The sequence below is a fragment of the Asterias rubens genome, chromosome 5 (genome assembly GCF_902459465.1).
Source record: "Asterias rubens chromosome 5, eAstRub1.3, whole genome shotgun sequence".
Lineage (NCBI taxonomy): Eukaryota > Metazoa > Echinodermata > Asteroidea > Forcipulatida > Asteriidae > Asterias > Asterias rubens.
This window is the reverse complement of record NC_047066.1, coordinates 20635664-20655669: the sequence shown is the minus strand read 5'-3', so window position 1 is coordinate 20655669 and position 20006 is coordinate 20635664. Positions and strand designations below refer to the sequence as shown.

At 39.8% G+C, this 20006-nt stretch overlaps 2 protein-coding genes across 2 annotated transcripts in view; one reads left to right on the top strand and one right to left on the bottom strand.

Annotated features, from left to right (window-relative positions):
• Nucleotides 1-2830: 2830 nt before the first annotated feature.
• Nucleotides 2831-9663, bottom strand: LOC117289930. The gene is made up of 6 exons (XM_033771129.1): nt 9596-9663; nt 8199-8453; nt 7619-7766; nt 6331-6476; nt 5491-5670; nt 2831-3883 (listed from the first exon to the last, which is right to left on the bottom strand). Exons 2-6 carry the CDS (start codon nt 8395-8397, stop codon nt 3696-3698), a joined length of 861 nt encoding a protein of 286 aa, XP_033627020.1. The 5' UTR covers nt 8398-8453; nt 9596-9663; the 3' UTR covers nt 2831-3695.
• A 503-nt stretch (nt 9664-10166) lies between these two features.
• LOC117290294 (SH2B adapter protein 2-like) overlaps nt 10167-20006 on the top strand; it is a 28125-nt gene continuing 18285 nt past the window's right edge. Inside the window, exons 1-2 of the mRNA XM_033771605.1 lie at nt 10167-11072; nt 19363-19464. Coding sequence (XP_033627496.1) covers nt 10335-11072; nt 19363-19464 — 840 coding nt within the window. The 5' untranslated portion in view covers nt 10167-10334. The remainder of the gene's footprint in view (nt 11073-19362; nt 19465-20006) is intronic.

Below are 20006 nucleotides of genomic sequence, written 5' to 3'. Positions count from 1 at the left end.
CCACTGAACTGGGGAGGGTGGGGGAAGGGGGTGGGGGTGGGGGGAGAGGTTAATTTTCAATTGAACGTCACATTATGTCACCGTGGTCCAGTGGTTAGATTGCAGGACCTGCAATCTCATGGTTGTTGGTCCATCCTACCAAGCTAACCGCTGATTTCACAATGACTAGAACAAATTGTCTTGTTTCTGAACTCACAATTTCTTAATTTGTGAAATTCATAAGCATCTATAGACAAACATAAATAATTAAAGCAGGTATTTAAAAATTGGCTCGTCAAACACACTAAAATCCTGGTTCATATACATCACACAAATTGCGAATGTGAAGTGATCTTTCCTTGTGTGTCAAAATTTTAAAAACAGCACAGGCCTACTTATTGGCCACCTAGTTCGCTTCAAAATATTGTAGGAAATAAATAAGTCTAAACAAAAAATTGTTTGAAAAAATACAATTTTAAAACAATATGTATGCATTTCTCTAAACATAGATAAAAATACACGTCAATTGTTTGTGCAAAAACAATAATCTAGTTTGAGCGTATAATTATCATAGATTGTCGCTAAGTTTCAAAATTAAGTTGTAGGGTTTTCCAGGTCTTTTTTTTTCTCAACATGAGTTTTTACCTGGTTTTTTACCCCGCAAAGATGCAATCAGATGATGAAAATTGGAAGAAATATCAGTATGTACAATTGGGTATATTCTTTCCTAAATTCACCGAAAACAGTATTTAAAAATGTCAACAAACAGATCCCGTTCGTTTCCACATGGTTTTTATGATCAATCAACATGTTGTTTTCTCCTTCCATGTTCCTTCAGCTTCTCACACGTGGGTCGTTTATTCTTACATGTAAAAAATACTAAAAATGCAACGAGGTTTAGTATAACAACTATATGATCTTGACGACTGATAACATTATTGGTGAATTATAATTTATTGTACGTCAGTATTGTGCATGGTCTTTCATCATTTATTGTCATTAAACTTGTATGGTGTATTCAATAAATTAAATAGCAGACAAATATTACCTGAAAGTGAAAGAATTGAGCCTCTCTCCACATGTTTTCTTAATAATCTTTTCCAATCCTTTGTGCATACATCGTGAGGTCGCGGTGTCAGATTACAATGCATTCAAGGAAGCTGTGTTGTGTGGTGGCACCCATGCTGGTTGCTGACCATGCACTGACCCATGGAGCAATCCATGACTGACCACACCAAGCACAGACTGCCGGACGAACAGAATCTTGGACAAATGTGCCGAGTTCTGGTTGAAAAATTGACTTTAAGGAAATGTAAACAATCCTATTTACGTATAAAATTACTATTTTGGTCAAAAAAATGGCATATTCATGAACAAATTTTAAGTTGAAAAAAAAATTTAAGCTCTGTTCTACGGCGGACAGGATCGTTGCAATCATCCTCGTTCACAAAATGATAGATTATATACCCTCTCAAAAAAGCCGTTTTTTAAATATATGAAAAATCCTCCAAATAAGTATGAAAATCGTATTTTTACCACCATAATTACACCATTTTTGAAACGACGGTAAAATCTAAACACAGTAACTTGTGAATGAAAATTAAATCACAACGTAAACATCGAACAAGCCCCTACTAATGCATATTCATTAAAAAAGCTTAGACTCCACCTCTGCCTTCTTAAACCCGCCTCCAAGTCGATGAGTCATAACTTTGTTTTTAAGAAGAAAAAAATACATATGCATGAGGAGATAATGACCGCGTCATATGACGTATTTGCTGCGCGTGCGCGCATTCCTTTGCGGTTACAGCGGCTACGTGGACATTGCAGCATGATATATGCATGCATGCAGCAGAACCATACTACTTTCTATTTATAGACGTTATGTCAACTCTCGACCAGTCAATACTTGCACAGCGCCCTCTGCCGACTCAAATTGCCAACCCTGAACCGCTGTAGAAGTTAGTTTTTTGTGCCTTCCCCAGCCTGAACGTCGGACGGACGTCATTCTTCGAGAGTTCCGGTCTCCCCCCCCCCCGCGAACATCTGACGTCATACTTCGAGGGGGCCAAATGTACCCCCCCCCCCCGCCCCTACTCGCCCATAAAATAAATAAATGGGTTACTTGATTTTGGTCCTGTACAAATATTCCACCCCATAAAGAGGCCCTATAAGTCTTGTGCCCCCACCACCCCCCCCCCCGCCCCCCGAATTATGAAGTGTTTAACCCTTAACTCAATTTAATTCAATTCAATTCAATTCAATTTTATTGGTCCTACCATGGAGGAAATTCATTTTGAATACATGCAATACAGAAAAAATTAATAACACACAAATCATATATGATAATAATAATAGTAATACAAATAATTGATACAAATTGGAACCATACTCTTTTATAATAAGTTTCCAGGTTTTAAGCAATTAAAGGGTCAACACTGAATACGTCTACTTTGACCCTACTTTCCAGGAAAATATGGTCATGTTGGATAGTTTTGCAACAATCCATAAAAGCAATGGCCTTCAAATCTTTATTTTACAGAACAAATTGTGGGTTAACATATTATTATGGGTCGTCGTGGAAGAGCGGATAAGAGCACTGAATTCAAGCTCTGGTGATTCTGTTTAGCAGAGTGTGGGTTCGAATCCTGGTCGTGACACTTGTGTCCATCAGCAAGACACTTCACTATAATTGCTTCTCTCCACCCAGGGGTAAATGGGTACCTGTGAGGGCAGAGATGGTTCTTGTGATTGATTTAGCCGAGTAGCGCATTTGTTGCACAAGGCTGTATACTACCCAGGGAGCTGAGATGGTTTAAGGAATGATTTAAGGCCCAGTGACCAGGGGTAATAATGTTGGAGTGCCTTGAGCGTCACTGCGTGAGCGCGATAATTATAAGAAGCCATTATTACTATTATTATTCTCAGGGCATGAGTTTCTCTCTAGGCACCCGTTGTAGGATCCTAGTGCAGTAACACAAAACAGCGCCCTCTATTATTTAAAAATTGCCTTTTGTTCTCTTTTTTTAAAGATTTTGTTTACAACTTTCAGGCCTCAAAGTTCATATTTAAGAAGAGGGCAAGGACATTTTCATTTTGCAGAGGGCACTTCCATGGCCAGTAAATTTGTAGGAGGCCTATGCACTTATTTGGCTCTGTTTTTGTTCTTTCTTATCTGTATGTATTTTCTTAGTATTTTGATTTGTCTTATAACTTAAGGCACATTTTATTATATTTAATATGGAAAAGGTTTGGTGTTTTATTAGTAACATTATTATTATTACAACAAAATAGTTAATGGCCTAACATTCCACCCTAGCACAATCTTAAAGTTATTAGGCTATTATGATTATTATGATTATCACATTGCACATAAATCCATCAAACTTTGGTTTGGTGTACATAAACTCTCTCTCTCTCTTTCTAGTCGACCGAGGTTGGGTTAGGGTTGAAATTTGCCCATCCCTGTCTATCTCTCATTAAGTTGGGAAGATCAGCTGGAAGCACCCTGATGTCCCAGCAACTATGTACATCTGTATAGCTGTCTGTTTCTCCTTCCATGTTTTGGTAACCAGGTGATAAGCTGAGAGACGGGTTCTTTGGTGTTTCTGTATGAGTGCCCTGCGAGTCTAAGACGATGCTGTTGTATTTTGGTGGATAGTACATAAAACACCATGGTCTTAGAACCAAGACTAGGGTGAGGGTGTTATAAAAAATTAGTAGTTTACTTCTTTGGTCATGGTCATCTCTCCAACTTCTTCCCTGATTTTGTCTCCCTCCCCTTGAAGGTCCTCCAATGTGACAGGGACAAACTTAGTCACCAAGAACTCATTCAGACGAGCCTGCCACTTTGGATCTTCATGCATCTTGAGAAAGTGGCTGACCAACGAGTTCCTCAGTTCCTCTGAAAAAAAAATGAAGAGAAAGAAAAACATAAGAATTGAACCTAAGGAAGTTTTTTACTGACAGTGAGTTAAACCTGTGTGCTTATTTGTAGAAGCATCTTAATATTGGTTTAATAAACCAATAATAATAAGAATTAAACCTAAGGAAGTTTTTTACTGACAGGGAGATAAACCTGTGTGCTTATTTGTATAAGCATCTTAATATCACCAATCTGAGAAACATATAAAACTGTCAAAGATAAATCTTTTTGAACTGACTGTTATGCAAATTCAGATTTCTAATGGAAAAGTTAAAAAAGAGCTATCATGTCCTGAATAAAAAAAAATAAAAAAATGCAGTTTATTCTACTTGAATACATGTATATTGCCAGCAGCCAGTTCACTAAAACAAATGAAGGATAAAAATAGCTTTTAATAAGAATATTTAAGGACGTCTTTGATCCTCAAAGTTATTTGCTGAGCGGATCTTAAAGATGGACCCCTTGCGACTTTCAATGACCCTCCAGTCTTAAAGCTTCAGTTTTAATTTCATTTACCATAGGCAGGCAGTCTCAGTTAAGATCATGAATCCCGAATCCAACATGAATCATCAAGAGGGATGAATTCTAAAAAACAGGTGTAAGTAAATCCCCTCTAGAGAATCGTACCTCGGCAATTTTGCAAATGTCACAATGAGTTGCAATCTCCGGTTAATCTATTGACTCAAAGTGTGTTTGGCATTAGAAGTCAGTTACACTTCTATTTTTGGCAGACTGTCCAGCACAATCCTTTTTCATAATGCATTATACAAGAATTTGTATTGCTTGTGTATAATCCATGCAGGCCTTGATTGCAGTAATGTACAGCGCCTGCTGATTTGCCAAGATGCCCTTTTCAGGTTTTCACTCCCCTTTACATTAGGAAAATTACTGTGCCCTTCAAGATAATTAGAATAATACTTGGATGCACAAAACGTTCTGAGAATTTATCTACTATGCTTAAGATTCATCCTCACTCTGACTGAATTCAACAGAACATCACATATCCAACTTAAAAAAAAATTGGCCTTTTTTTCATAACTGTTTTATTTATGGTAAAAAGTAGCTTACATGGGTTTTTCTTATGTTGGGTTTAGAAACAGTCTAGGAATTGCAAAGGTTATTTTTAGGCTGTGTGAGTCAATAAGAATGAGTGTATGTCCCACTAGGAGTCAGGGTCATCTCTAGGTCAAAGAATGCACCTCATGACTCGAGTATGAGTTTGAGTCACTGACAATTAACTCAATAGATGTGACTTTAGGCCAGCACCCTACGTTTTTGTATTATTAATTTGAATGCAAGTCGTGTGACACACAAGGCCCGAAGGCCATGTCAGGGTGTGAGCTATTAACAATTTGTTTTGTCCAGGGGCCATTGCCACCTACATGTACTCCTGAGGCTGAAATAGGGTTGTCCCCTTTACAGTCCATATACGGATGTAGGCTTGGGTATCTTCCGTCAAAAGCCAGGCTGGTAGAGCAGAAAGCACTACCTCCCCAACTTTTTGGAGCAATCATGGTTTATAGTGCCTTGCTTAAACATCCAATCAGGTGGTATCTTAAAAATTGAGCAAAAGAAAATGAACTTACCGGGTAATTTTGAGCTGACCACAGCAGGGTATACGGGTAGTGGTCCCCATGATGTGACAATGTGTAGTTTCTTCCTCAACTCTGGATCACATTTCATCTGATAGGAGAGGGTGTTGGAGTCGATTGCGGCACCGTCTACCATTTTGTCCAAGACCATCTTGATCGACTTCAAATGGGCGCCTGATGGAAAGGAATAGGGGGTCGAAAGGTCAGGTATCAGGTAGGAGTACCTTTAATTCCAATTAAAAGATGTGGGGATCTTAGTTGGCCATAGACATACAAGGTAATTTTCACTTTAACAAAAGATCTGTGCATGCATGTCTTTATAGCGCACATGCACCATTTAGGTGCTCAAGACACTTGAACAAATTAAGAGAAACACTTTTAAAGACAGGTATTTTGCAGTTTATGAAGAATTGTGATATCTTATGATCGCCCCAATTTATTTCGCACCTGAAAGGGTTTACAATTAGTGTCTTGCTTAAGGACACAAGTGTCAAGATCGAGACTGAAACCCACTCTCTGCTGATCAGTAACACCAGAGATTGAGACTGGAAGGTTTGACGTTTCTGGCGACAGCCCAAATCAGTTTTAAAGTATAACCTTCATCTTATAATGGCCGCCGGCCTTGTGATGTAAGGTGGTATCTCATACAAAAATATATATAAAAACTAAATAGCCTAATTAGTAGGTTAGATGGCCTTAGCTTACGATCCAAATCGGACCTTCTTCATCAGAGGCATAAACAAGTAGAAACAAATACATATCCGTTTATAGAAAAAAAAGGGGAAAGGGATAAAGGGAGGATCCAGAAAAAGAAAGCGACAAAAGTAACCATACCTGATCGAACAATGTTGCCAAAGAAATTTGCATTTTCTCCAATCTTCCGTAGTTCCCTGAGTGTTATGAGACATCCACTTAATGAGTAGTCGTCATTGTATGCCCATCTTGAACCACGCAGGTCTTTAAACTCTTTGAATTTAGTACTGCAAAACAAAAGAGAACTTTGGTTAGCACAACAAGCTTTTAACACTAACATACCCAAATCGTGTACAAAAACTATACAATTCTAGTTCTCATTTAAACTCAACAAATTAGGTTTTTAATATTATGAAGGCCACAAAAAGAAAGGATTACGAACAGACAAAGTAAAAGCACAAAGGAGTTTGGGTTATTTTATGAAAGGGGTCACCAGAGCTACAGGAAAGCCACTTGGTTCGCACATGTAGTAGGTATGTGGTTGTCCAAGTGCCGTGCCTAAGCTTAAACTCACAGTGAGAGCAGACAAAATGGTTGATGGTGAACATTTGTATTGTAATGACAGATTTGAGTCGGAAGAATAGGCTTTCCTCAGATGTGTAATATTTTAAACCCCTGGCCTGATACTTCACGGAGGCAATGCAGGGGGGTGATTGCCTCCATGCCCCCGGGTCAATGTCTGGTGCCCTTGAAATGCTCCGGTAGAAACTTACAATTTCCTCAATGGTTGCCCTATACCAAGGAGAAAATGCCTTGGTGTCCCTGTCTTTTCAAAAACGAAGCATACAGGCCTGTAGTGCTTATTGCTAACTGCCGGTTGGTTCGCACATGACTATGTTGTCCGAGTGCCAGCCTGCTTATTGCTAAAACTACAGTGGGTGCAGACAAATGGTTGATGGTAAACATTTGTATTGTATTGACTGATAGGTGAGGGAAGAATGGGCTAAGATCCACACCCTCCCAACTACATTGCAATCATCTTTGCCAAAATGAAGGATTCGAAAAGATTGAGGGATGTATGCACAACTTACCACTGCTTGTCAGTAGGTCAGGCATTCAAATCTCAAGTCCAAGAATGTTGGAGTACAGTGACATAGGAGAGGAGGATGGTAGGCAAGTGGGCTTAGGGAGTAAGGATTAAAGATGAAGATGTTAGGACAGGTGCGACATACTACAATGAGCCTGACTATTATACAAACAATGAATGTTTACAATTGCAATTTGGTGCAAATATTTTCATGAGTTGAAAGATGGAATGTTCCATTCAATGAGGTGACGCAGAGTTGAATGGAACACTCCTTCAATCAGGCAATCCTCCAATCAAATAGCAAGGATCTGCTTTGGTGTTATATAAAACTTGATATTTTACCAATTATCTTTGTGGGTAATAACATCTGAAAAGTACATCGGTTGATCTTGAATGCGAGGGTCAGCATTTCCAGCAGCTATACCTAGGAGAATAACTGTGCTGTTTGGATCCAAAAACATGCGGTGGAATGTTGGAAAGCAAACAAATCCTGCAACGTGAATACAGTACGGATTAATTTAGGGCAACAAGGCAGGCCTGGAATTATAAAGAGGCATGGCCTGTTTGCCCCTGGTCTTTGCCTTGGCGCTGCTTATATAGAACACAAGTTTCAAATAGACTCTAAGGCCTGGAATTTCATCTTTGAAAGGGCAGGCCATTTTCATTTTGCAAAGGGCACTTCCATTGGAAAATCATTTAAAGTCAGTGGGAAATCTTTGAAGGGGCACCAAGGCCAAAACCAGGGCCAACGTAGGCCAACGGAAGATTTTCAAACAGAAAATGGCAATGGCCTTGCCCTCTCAATGATAAAATTCCTGGCCTGACAAGGCAGTGAAAAGCGTAGGGCATCAAGGCAATTGCCTCCACCCTTTTGGGCGATTGCCAACACTCTTTGCCCGTCTGTCGTTCTACTCTTCCTCACCAATATCAGCATCTCCTGTTGCAAAAGGATCTACACGGTCAGCAGGCGGTCCAGACCAGCGACTCTCAGACAGAAGATACACATAACATTGTAACTTTTCTTCAAGATATTCCTTCAATAACTCAAAGTACTCGATGGGTACGCCAGGGGTAAGATACGTGATGAGTCGTAGTCTCAGTGGAATGGCTTGGTCTGCCATCTTTGGAAAGAATTACTGCTACCCAAATGCTGACATGGAGGTCTGTTTATTTGGTTCTGCAGGAAAACAAAATGTACATGTAGTTAGCAGTTACAAATGTATAGCATTATGAAAAAAAATTGAAATATATTTGCCAATTGCTACAAGATCTGCAGAAAAAATACAAGATATGTGTCGTTTAGGAATCCTACATCCTACACAACTGGTACTCCTCATGTCGCTGTGTATTGAGCCAATGTAAATATAACCGAGTACCAGCGCATGCATTGCAAGCATGCTCTACACACACAAACTACCCACACACATAAATTGAAGTTCTACCCAGTGAGGTAAAAAACTTAAGAAGACAATGAGGAAATTTAAGGGTTTTTTTAAGGAAAATTTAACACCAACAAAGTTGAACTGAAAAACCCAATCCACATGCAAGAAGCCCTCCAGTCCTAATTTTGAACCGGCGTCCACAGAGAGGTGAAGTATAGGGAGGGGACAACTACATGTACTCCTAGCTAGAACTATTTTGCTATCGTCTGCTATCGACTCCCGCGAACCACCCCCCTAACTTCCTAAGCGGATAAATTTCTGTATGGTGATTATGGCGCCACCACTTATTATGGGATGCAACCGCTCATTTTTACAAAAAGGTAAATTAGGTATTATTAGGCCTAGCTAGGGCCTATATTAATTTTCCATATATGATATTGATACCGAATGCATGAAAAAGTGGTGACTGGCGCCATCGATATTATGGAAACTTTTCCCACTGAACTGAACTAACCCGACACTAGACAGTGACAGGACAGACCGATAGGCGATGGCGATGAGCAGCCAGTGTGGGGGAAGGGGGCGGGGGGCTAGGTAGATGGATGGGGTGTGGTTCAGAGTTGTTGTATGGTTAGACTTAATGCTGTTGCCGTGTTGGGCTTGCGTATTTGCGATAACGTATTAAAACCCTCCTCTCCCGACGGCCTTGGAATTTGAATCGCAACTCAGTGAGTGTGAAACTACGAGTTCACTGCACTTGAGTGAGGAGGTGCACTGCTCATGCTATGTATACTAGCCTGCATGCTGTTCACGTTTTGTTGTGTCAACTTTTCAGAGTTAATCTGGGAAGGTATTCTTATCCTGTCTTCTCCCATTGACCCATTGTGTTGCTAAAAAGAAGTTCATCTCCAAATAGCAATATCTTTATAAGTCTTACCTTGTTTGTAAACACTGAAAACAGAGAGAACATGGAGAAACACCCGTCATGCCTGTTCTTCTTTTCATTGATGAAACTGTCAAGTAATTCGTTCAGCCAGATCACCTAGACACTTCCAAGTCTCTTTTTATATTTACCACTTTGCACAAGTTTTAATTTTATTTTAAAGTAACTTTTTCAGCACAAATCAACACACTTTGAAGCTTCAAGCATCAAACATATTGTCAATTTTCGTTGATTTCTTCTGCTGTTATATCTAAGTTGAAGTAATAAACTTTTTTAGGGTTCTGGATTTTGGAGCAACTTTTATTTGCGCAGCAACGACTGTGTGAAGTTGTTTAAATTCAGCAATCAGTCACCTGTTTTCTTTGTTGACCTTTCTTGTTAGCCTTTGAACTGTTGACCTCCTCAGTTTGCGCAGTGATTCATTATGACGTACTGCGCATTTTATTTTCATTGGCTTTGAGAGAAGCAGTCTGCAGATGGCGCACATCACACACACACACATTGCACGCGATCTACCGCGTGTTTTGTGCTGCAGATGATCACACACGACGAACAGATGCGGAAATGATGACGACTTATTAGGAATTCCAAGCACTTATCTTGGAAAGACACCGTGTATTTCATATTTTACAAACCTTGGTCATTGATTTTCTTGGAAGGAACACGATGTGGATTGTATCAGGAATCATGTATTACCATTAATTTCGTCATCAAATTGTAGCAGACAGTCAAAATGAACGGGACGATGGAGCAACATGACAACGATCGAGTGATCGATATGAATGAATTCTGCGAGGTGGAGGCTCAGAAAGCTGCGTCTACTTTCGCCTTCGCCTACCACCGGTTCATAAGTGTCAACCCCCCGGCCGAGGGTGCACCACCCGTGGATGAGAATAGATTTGCCCGGCGTTTCGCCGATCACTTCATGGACCATTTTGAAACAGAAGTACGGCGAGCCTACAACACCGTCAGCCCGTCTGATTTCAGGGAAGACCAGCGCAACGCAAATGACGCCGCCCTGGAAAGCCCCGCTAGTCCCGCGGACTCGGAGTCCAACGCGAACGTCAACACCAGGCTTTTGTCGGACTCTTCCGGAGGACGGCCTGAAGTCCGGAACGGGAATGTGTTCAATGGTGAGTCCAACAGTAGATACTCCAGCACCTCAAGCATTGATGGTAACAGCAGAAATATCCTCCCCGCTGTAGGAGGCGGACAAAGAACTGAGAATAAAGTTCTGCGGAAATTCTCTTTCCGGAACATGACTGAAAATGTAATGAATCGGTTTCGAAGGGGACACACGGTGGCCCAACATCGTGGGGTCAAGTACCAGCCAGAAGATATTGTCCGAGAAGGAAATGTGAACTATCTTGTCGGTGAGGACAATCAAGGGAAACAAAAATGGGAGCGAACTCGATTGATATTGGTGAAACGCCTGGAGGGGCACATGCTGGATTTTTATTCCCCGCCAAAGGTATGCACACAGTTCAGCGGGTATAAAGTGGTCCAGTTTCAACATCTTAGTGTTTTATGCCTTGTGATGTGATGTGATGTGATGTGATTTTCTTAACCATCTCATTGAGCTGTTGCTCCACAGTCGTACATAGATAGCAGAGCTTAAATAGTTGCGATATTTCAAAGCCTCAATCCTCCCAAATTTACTGTCTCAGTCTTAAGGTCTAACCTTTAACTAATGGGATGTGACCAAGAGCAATAGTCTAAATACGATTATCGCAACTAAGCGTGAAGCAGTTAAAAGACCTTTTTAGTTTAAAAAGTTTCAGACAAAACAAACTCGGTTTGTTTTGTGCTTACACATTAATTTACAGCAAGTCAGTCTTGATGTTTACTGTCAATATAACTTGTGTTGAAAGGGAAGTGTTGAATCAAGACGTACAAAATGTTGAAGATCAGCTTTTTAAAGTTGTATCTTATCTAGTTGAGAATAAAATACTGTAACTATGTATGGGTCACTGAAGACCTCTTCCTGAATGCTGTTGGGGTAAGAAAGCTTGGTATGGTATTCATTGTATAGTACCACAATTTGTTACCTCATATAGTCATTCTATTACTTTCTGTTGATCACACAATTTAAGTAAGAGGTTTTTACCATCTTAACTATTATTTTGAGTACTGGATTCAACACACTTGCACTTCCTTGTAAATCTAAAAATGCAATTCAAATCCACACAAAAGTAGAAATTTAAAGCTCTCTGCAAATATTTGTACATGCAGTGGCCAAGTGAGATGACTTCTTGAAAGACAGATTGTAATGTTCTGCATTATGTGTAAGTGTCTAAATTATGGTTTTTGCTTTCTCATGCCGCTTCATGGGAGCAATACTGGACCTCTCCCAACCATACTCCAGTACGGCCAAGTTTAGTTGTGATAATCACAATCATTCAAGCATCCTCCGAACAGTGGGGAAGATGGAGGGGTGTGTTTAAAAATAACATCCACGCCAAGTTGGGGTTGTCCCAACAAGAGTTGGGACTGACCCAACAGATGCCATTATAACAGCAGTATAAACATGTCCCAATAATTCCAGTTGAGTTCAGAGAGACAGAATTAGTCCAATGTCCAAGTCTGGGGAGAAAAATGCCCAGCTGTTTTCCAATTTCTTGTATCTAGGGCCTAATATCCAATTTGCCAGAGGGCAGGATTCAAAGGGATTGTGGCCTGTTAATAATAATGCCTTAACACCGGGTTGGGCATTTCATTTTCTAAACAATTTTGTGTGGAGTGTAAGAGACGTACATGTATGTAGGTCTTTAGGCCTAAATAGCTTTAGACGTACCCTTTATCAAGGAGAAAACCTCTTGATGCCCCTTCCATTTAAAAACCAAAGCATTAAACAGGATCGTTGCCCAAAAAGTCCTTAAGCAACCCACTTTTTTCTCAATGGTGTACTTTCTGAATTAATGCCCTAAAAAAAGGCACCTCTGTCACTGTGGTCAGTGACAACAACACTTTCAATTTGCCTTGACCATTCTCACCTTGCCCAGATTGCAAAGAATATTGTATGTGTACATAGGGCCTTTCAGTTCATACTGAGAATATTTACATTGTTGGTCTTGTGTAAACATCATTCACAAACAGCCACATGTAAACCACACTGCATGCCCAGTAGCTTGAAAGGATTATAATAAGCCATTTATCTGCTTTATTGTGTGACACATGTACAAAAGGTCACAGAGGTTCAACTTTGTGAGAGCTGGTTTCAGAAAGGACAAAAAGGAAAGGTTAAATTTGTGAGTAATCAATTAAGCATTAAGCCATTTGATGTACACTTGTAGGTCACCATTGTCCGCTGGCCTAATGCCAGTTAAAACACCAAAGGACCAGTCAAAATGTAAGCGAAAAAAGCTTAGGGACCAGTGAAATGAAAAGCTAACTGGTCCTGCTGGCTAGTCACTAAAAAGTTTAGAGCAAACCTGGAAGTAGTAAGTAAACTTTTAATAATCAACAATGTAAACACATTCTTTTGAAGCATTGTTTTATTGAATCCAATTCAATGTTGGATTCTTTCTCTTTTTCCAATTAAACAAGAAAAGAAAATTGGACGATACCAGAACGGTGGATATTTTTAACAATATCCACCCCAGATAACAAGTTTCCTTTGATTTGAAACCTTTCCCCATCCTTATTTGTAGGCCTACTACACATCACTGTAACAAAAATTCAAAACATTTGTTGAAGTACTTCTTGTAGGTGAAGCTGACTTGGCTTCCAACCTCATACTGTCTACTCCATCTGAGACATGTTAGTCTCTTGGGACAAACTGATACTTTTCAAAGGAAATACGACAGATTCCTTAGAAAAGCAGAGTTTCCAGAGCAATGGGTATGTCACAATCTGAATGAAATCAACCAGTCATATCATGATACAAAGTACTGTTGACACGTACTGATGTACTGATATCCAATACAACTAATGATAAATGTTGTTAACCCATGTTCAGCGTTTAGTGTGTAGTGAGTCATGTCTGTTCCTGTAAGGGAAAACTAAAGGTTTGGCAGTTTGAAGGAAAACAACATCAAAGCTTTGTCCAGGGGCAGGCCATGGAGGCAAATGCCTGTCTGAACAATTCTAAGGGCACCATAGCATTGACCCAGGCGCATGGACAGAACTGCCTTATTAAACAACTCACAGGGCACCAAAGCTATGGCTAGGGGCATGGAGGCAATTGCCCTGTGAACAATTCACAGGACACCAAAGCATGTGGTATGATGGAAGGAACTGCCTCATTGAACAGTTCAGAGAGCCAAAGCAAGGCAATTGCCTCTCTGAACAATTTAAAGCGCACCAAAGCTTTGACCAGGAGCGTGGAAGCAATTTTCACAAGCATCTTTTAGCACCCACCTACTGTTCAAAGTTTATGACTTAAAAGTACAAAAAAGGTGCAATATTTCAGTTTAAAAATAGTTTTCCCTAAAGGTTTGTTGTTTGTGATGGTCACATCACTTCACTTTCAACGTGTTTAAAAAGTCACCCAACATAACAAATGAATTTCATAACTTCTTTCAAGAAACCTTCAGCTGACATCAGCTAATATTTGTTGAGGCTGGACGTACCTAATTCCCAGGTAGTAATGACCTGGGAATTATTTAAAAAGACCTGGAAATTATTTAAGATGACCCTGGATGATGAGCACAAAGGTTATTATGACACCTGTCTGTCTAGACAAGTGTCTATTCAATGGAGTGACCATCAGTGATTACACATTATTGTAGAGTTGAAAGGTTTACTTGAATAAAACTGACCTTGTCCAGTCTGGTATGCGTTGCAGCCTGGATCCTCCTGGACTGGGGGAAGACCAGGGTTCATCAACCTTACACAGCTCTCCAGGGCCCAATTTCATGGCTCTGCTTACTGCTGAAATCTGGCCTTACAACCACCATTCTCCGCTTATTGTGCAAGAGTTAAATTTCTGTGGTACCGTAGCTTTGAGTAAGCAAAGAATGTCTACTGACGTGGAGTGTACGCATGCATGCATGCAAAAATTCTCTGCTAACCTGTTTGCGTTATCTGCTTCAGTAAACGATGATTCTTTGCTTACGGTAAGCAGAGCAATCAAATTGGACCCACCATTCTCTTCCCTTTTCGCCGGTCATACAGTGTACCAGAAACACCTGTGAACACCCCAATTCACATAAAACTTTTTCTTCAAGTGGTCCAGCTGAATTGTTCATTGCTTCTCAAACCTATGTAAAATAGACACTTGCTTTCAAACCCTATTGCTGAATCAGGGAGTACAAAATGTAATTCCAAGATGCATACAATGCAAGGGATTTCCAAATCCCTATTGCTTACATACAACATGTTAAGTTTTAAAATTGTGAATATGAAACGGATACATTTCGCAATACACAATTACAAGCATTACAACAGGGTATGTGTGTGTACAGGATAATTAGGGCTTTTATGCACAAAGGTTAATTTGCAAACGATTTTTGTCTGAATGGTTTTTTTCCCTTTCAATGTTTTACCCACTGAAATGTACCTTCTCATTGTACAAATGTACGAACAATCCATCATGTACATGTACTGGACAAATGACCATCTTTCCCAGGGCCACAGAGCATATTTGATTAGCACAAAACATGGCAAAGTAACAACATTACATCAAGAAAAACGCGTCCGTATACTACAAAATGAATGATACAACAGCAGGAATAATTTATTAGATTTGAATTTGATCAGTCTAATGGAATATGCCTTTTCCAATGAGGCCATGAGCAGATGGAGTGGGAGTGGTTTCGAGTCCGAGGTACATACTTCATACACAGAGACCTTGTAGAATGTCAGTCTCCAGACTAATGTAGGACTTTTCAGTGATAAATTAGTCGTCAGTAATGCCAATTAAGGAATCTTTCCTGAGGCTGATATTGAATAATGGATGCTACAGTATTTGCTACGTGTATCTTCAGTACACACAATGTAAATATTGACTGTTTGGAGTGCTATGGTTAAGACTATGGCTCCCGAAGTGATCCCGGAGCGTTCTACAATGTACACTGTATTTTCCAGAGGCAAAGTTGGGGGAAGGAAAAAACAGTACTTTAGAGTCTGAGTCTAAACCATGGCATGTCTAATTAAGCAGTCAATATTTGTTTTACACATAATTCCCCATACCGTAACCATGGAGCATTAAGGATACACTTAAGGTACCAATTAGAAGATACCTTTAGTATGTGTTCACTTGTACACTTGATCGCTAGCTAGACTAGTATGCATATCCAGTGCTGTGCACATCATTCCACGCCTAATGCGTGCGTACGAAGCATCTGCGATAAAGTCTATGTGGTTGCCCATTTCTCCCATCCCCACCGTAGCGCCTGAAAGAAGTTTCCATCCGCACAGAAATCGTATTTGAATGCAAAAGTGTTTGTATTTTTAGAACCCAATATCGCTCAATGCACTTTATTGCATTCCACCCACTCATGCTTGTTGACATTACTGAAACCATGGATGGTGCTGAAAAACTTGTCGAGTCAACAAGCAAATCACAGCGACTTGTACGTTGTAGACAAGAATCACCATTCACTTACATTAGTTGGATCTGCTGCTTGGCCAGCATGTGGGCGTACTGTTTTTTGTTTACTTGACAATCCCTAAAATGACAAGACTGAAATCATATGCCATTAATGGCTTTCTACTGCAGACTTTGTATGAATAGAAAGGTTGCAAAGGTAATCGCTGCTAAAAAATCCAAGAAAAATAATTGGAAGAAGTCACCAAATACATGTTATGTAGTTTGTACTGTAAGCCCTTTTCTCACTACAGTACCAAGAACATTGTACAGATCCATGTAGTTAGCAACCAATGTACATGTAAAATGCCTGCTACAGAAGTTAAAACTGACCCAGAGATTCCTTTTTCCAAGAGAAAAGTTAACACAGTTCCGTACTACCGAGATTGGTTGGTTTTAAACCCAACCCTAGTCCTGGGCAAGGTGCCATTTTTTCCCGGAGCAATGCATTGGCAGGCCTGATACTTCATGGAGGCATTGAAAGCGATAATGCCTAGATGCCCCCATGGCCCTTGCCTTATTGCCCTTGAAATGATAGTAGAAATTAACAATTTCCTCATAGGGCATGTACGTGTAGGGTGCCCTTTGAAAATGCTCATATTGCCATTGCCCTTTCAAAAACGAAGCACAGTCCTGCATTGGGTGCATGGATTTCTGTTGTATGTACAGCTGGTATTGTGTTTTCAGGAAATCCCATTAGGCTTGTGCACTGTGGACTTATTTCTGTACTGTCGTCTTCTATACGTACAATGTAGATCTAGTTATTTAAGGAAACAATTTGAAACACTGAAGATCGTACCTCGGATGCGGGAGATAACCAATGAGATAAGACAAAGCTGTGTTCTATTTCACAAGGCAATGCTGAGTGAAATCATAGAGCAAGGGTGAAGTGAAATGGAACTGATAATGATGTCCTCAGTTAATAGATTAAGTCATGTGCCTTAATGCCCACGGTCATGACAGTACACACAGTGCTGAAAATAGAGACATTTTCCTGTGTAGCTCACATGTCTTGTAGCGTAGAAAATTGAATTTTTGTATACATTGCATTTTAAAGTTCAGTGAACATAAGAAATTTCTCGTGACACCTTGTGTATTATGAGTCAGTGAACGATTTCCCTTTCACCTGTAGAGCAGAGAAAAATGCAACGAAAATGGGTCAGTTGCTACTCAAAAAACATCATTTGCTAATTACTCAACATTATTGCATTCAGTGTGCACAAAACTATTTCAGTCGAAATACTTTGCTATGCAAAATTGTTGGATAACTCCATTCCCTGTGAGTGTTTTGGTGGTTCTTAGAAGGAATGATGGACTCAAGTCTCAACATTTCAGGCCTTACACTCTGTTCGTTGACAGGAAACTGCCTTATAGGCCTTTAGAGCGATTATACAGGAATACAATGAGAATATGATAGCAAAGACCGTATTGAATATGACGTCACCGTTCAAATATCTGCCCTACAACATGGCGTCTGTGAGCGTGTGCGTGTGTGCGTGCAGGGGGCCGTAGAAATCAAACTTGGAATGCTGCATGCTTCATTGATGTACGCGCTTACGGTTTGCCCTACAAGATGGCGCCTTTCATAGCAAAAAAAGGGGTTATTCAATACGGTCATAGGCATACAAGTAGCATACATACATGGAGATTTACACTTTGTTTTTGTATAGTCTACACCATGTCTACATTGTATATCTGTACAAAGGGCCAACTCTGAACATACCAGGCATTACATGATACCTACAACAACAGTAACACTGTAAACTGACACCAATCCAGCATCCTTCAAACCTAAATTCAAATGTTTCAGATTGAAAGGTACATTGTGGCTATAGATTACAGAATGTCAGTGCATTGTGCGTCTGATATGCCTCCCTAGGGCACTGCATAGATAGTAGAAGTGGTCACGTAGCGCTATAAATATCTAATTTGGGCACAGAGATGACGCAGTGCTAGCGGTTTGGACGAAGTCACCCGCAGATGCCCCGATACACCTCAAACGCAATAACAACTTGTTTATCAAAGTCAAAGCGAGTATCTGATGACTTGCCTGGGGAACTTAAGAGAGAGGAGTTTACTAAAGCGGTAACTTTCTTTTTCCTTCGGAGGAGGTTTATACAGTCGTCCAAGTGGGAGTGATACGATCACCCCAGGGACTGATGCCACACTGTAGTGTACTTGGAAGATTTCTTTTCTTCGTGATTGTTTATCTTATTATTTACCGAATGCTTTCAAGAAGTCTGTGATTGAACTCTTGGTAAACATTGTAAAGGGCATCTTTCTGTTTATAGAAATATTTTCAAGGGGCACTTTTACAAAAATGACAGCCTGACACAGGGCTTGGTTGTAGGGACTTTAGTTTTACGCTTAGTACACACACCACATGTGTAGGTGGATCATGTAAACAAAGCAATTTGCACTAAACAGTTATGACTCCATCTAAATAGTTTTAACCAAATTCTTTTTTAAATCTTATTATCTGCAGGGCCAGCAGTGCATTATCTTGGTTTAACTCAATCTTAAGGCCGAATCAGAATTAGTGGCTATACAGCTACATACGTACAGAATAGACTTTCCAAAGGGTGTTGCTTATAAATATAACCTCTCCTACTCCATCCCATGATGATATGCGATCCAGCTGTAGCCTGTAGCCGTAGCAGTAGCCGCCAATTCAAACTTTTTTTCACCCATATATTGAATTAAATTTATACAGTCAGCATGCCTGATACTTCATGGAGGCAACGAAGGCGATTGCTTTCATGCCCCCTGGTCATTGCCTTGGTGCCCTTGAAATGCTTCAGTTGAAATTTACATTTTCCTCTTTGGGTGCCCTTTACCAAGGACAAAATGCCCATCCCCTTTCAAAAGCGAAGCATATTGTACAGGCCTGAGTCATTTCATTATAAATCCTGTATCAGGCATGCATCTTTTCTGCTGACTTTTTGTCTCTTTCCTTCTTTCCTTTGATAATATTGTTATGCCTTTTTCCAAACAATATGTAGTTTTAGCCTCGGCTTAGTCTCTCTCTGCCTGTTTGAAGCTTGGTATCGAAAGCACATCTTATCAAAACAACTGACAGAGCCTTACTAGCGCCAAAGTTGTGGTTGGCCAATCCTTTTTTTTTGCTTTAGAATATGTTTGTTTTTGTTTTTTTCATCAAATACTTTTATCTAAATTGTAGTCCGAATTGTTTATCTAATCTCTTATCTTTTTCTTTTTGTCTGTCACACAGTCGAGCAAACCAAGAATTGGAATTTTCTGCTTTCTGATTGAAGAAGCGAGAGAGACGACAGCGCTGGAATTACCGGAGAAAGACAACACATTTGTCTTGAAGGTAAAGTTCTACCCTTTCACTAAGGCCAAGTAAAACAAAAAACCAATTGATCATCCAGGTTTTTCCAAATTATTTGTAATTATTTTAAGAGGTGGCTGCCAAGCAAACTATGGCCACCAATTCTTCAGGTTAAAGTCACCACTTGTTCTTAAAGGTTTGTAAGTTAAATGAGAAATGCACAGAAAGTTTGTCAATCTTTTCTTGAACAAAAAATCAAATAAAAAATTATAATAACAAAAATTTATTTGGCCTCACATCTCACATTTCTTTTAAACAAGAAACTATTTTCAATCAGCAGCAGGAATTTTGCTTGATTAATTTGAGCTCTTGCCTCATGCAGTTTATTTTTAACTCTTCTGTATTTCACAAATTATGGAGACACTCTTTGAAAATGTATTATTTATATTTAAGGATCTGTGTACATGCATTTTACATACCCCTAGGGCTCAAGTCTCAAGCAAACATCCATAAGACCTTGTCCTTAACTACATGTAGGAATATTGAATACAGGACAATACCTTTTTCGCTTCACTTTCTGAGCT

What these genes read in the sequence shown, in the direction of transcription:
- LOC117289930 (XM_033771129.1), bottom strand. Translation starts at nt 8,397, where the DNA reads ATGGCAGACCAAGCCATTCCACTGAGACTACGACTCATCACGTATCTT. An exon ending in AACAGGAGATGCTGATATTG is followed by an intron (nt 7,767 to 8,198) that starts GTGAGGAAGAGT and finishes TTCACGTTGCAG; the next exon opens with GATTTGTTTGCTTTCCAACA. An exon ending in GGTCAGCTCAAAATTACCCG is followed by an intron (nt 3,884 to 5,490) that starts GTAAGTTCATTT and finishes TTTTTTTTTCAG; the next exon opens with AGGAACTGAGGAACTCGTTG.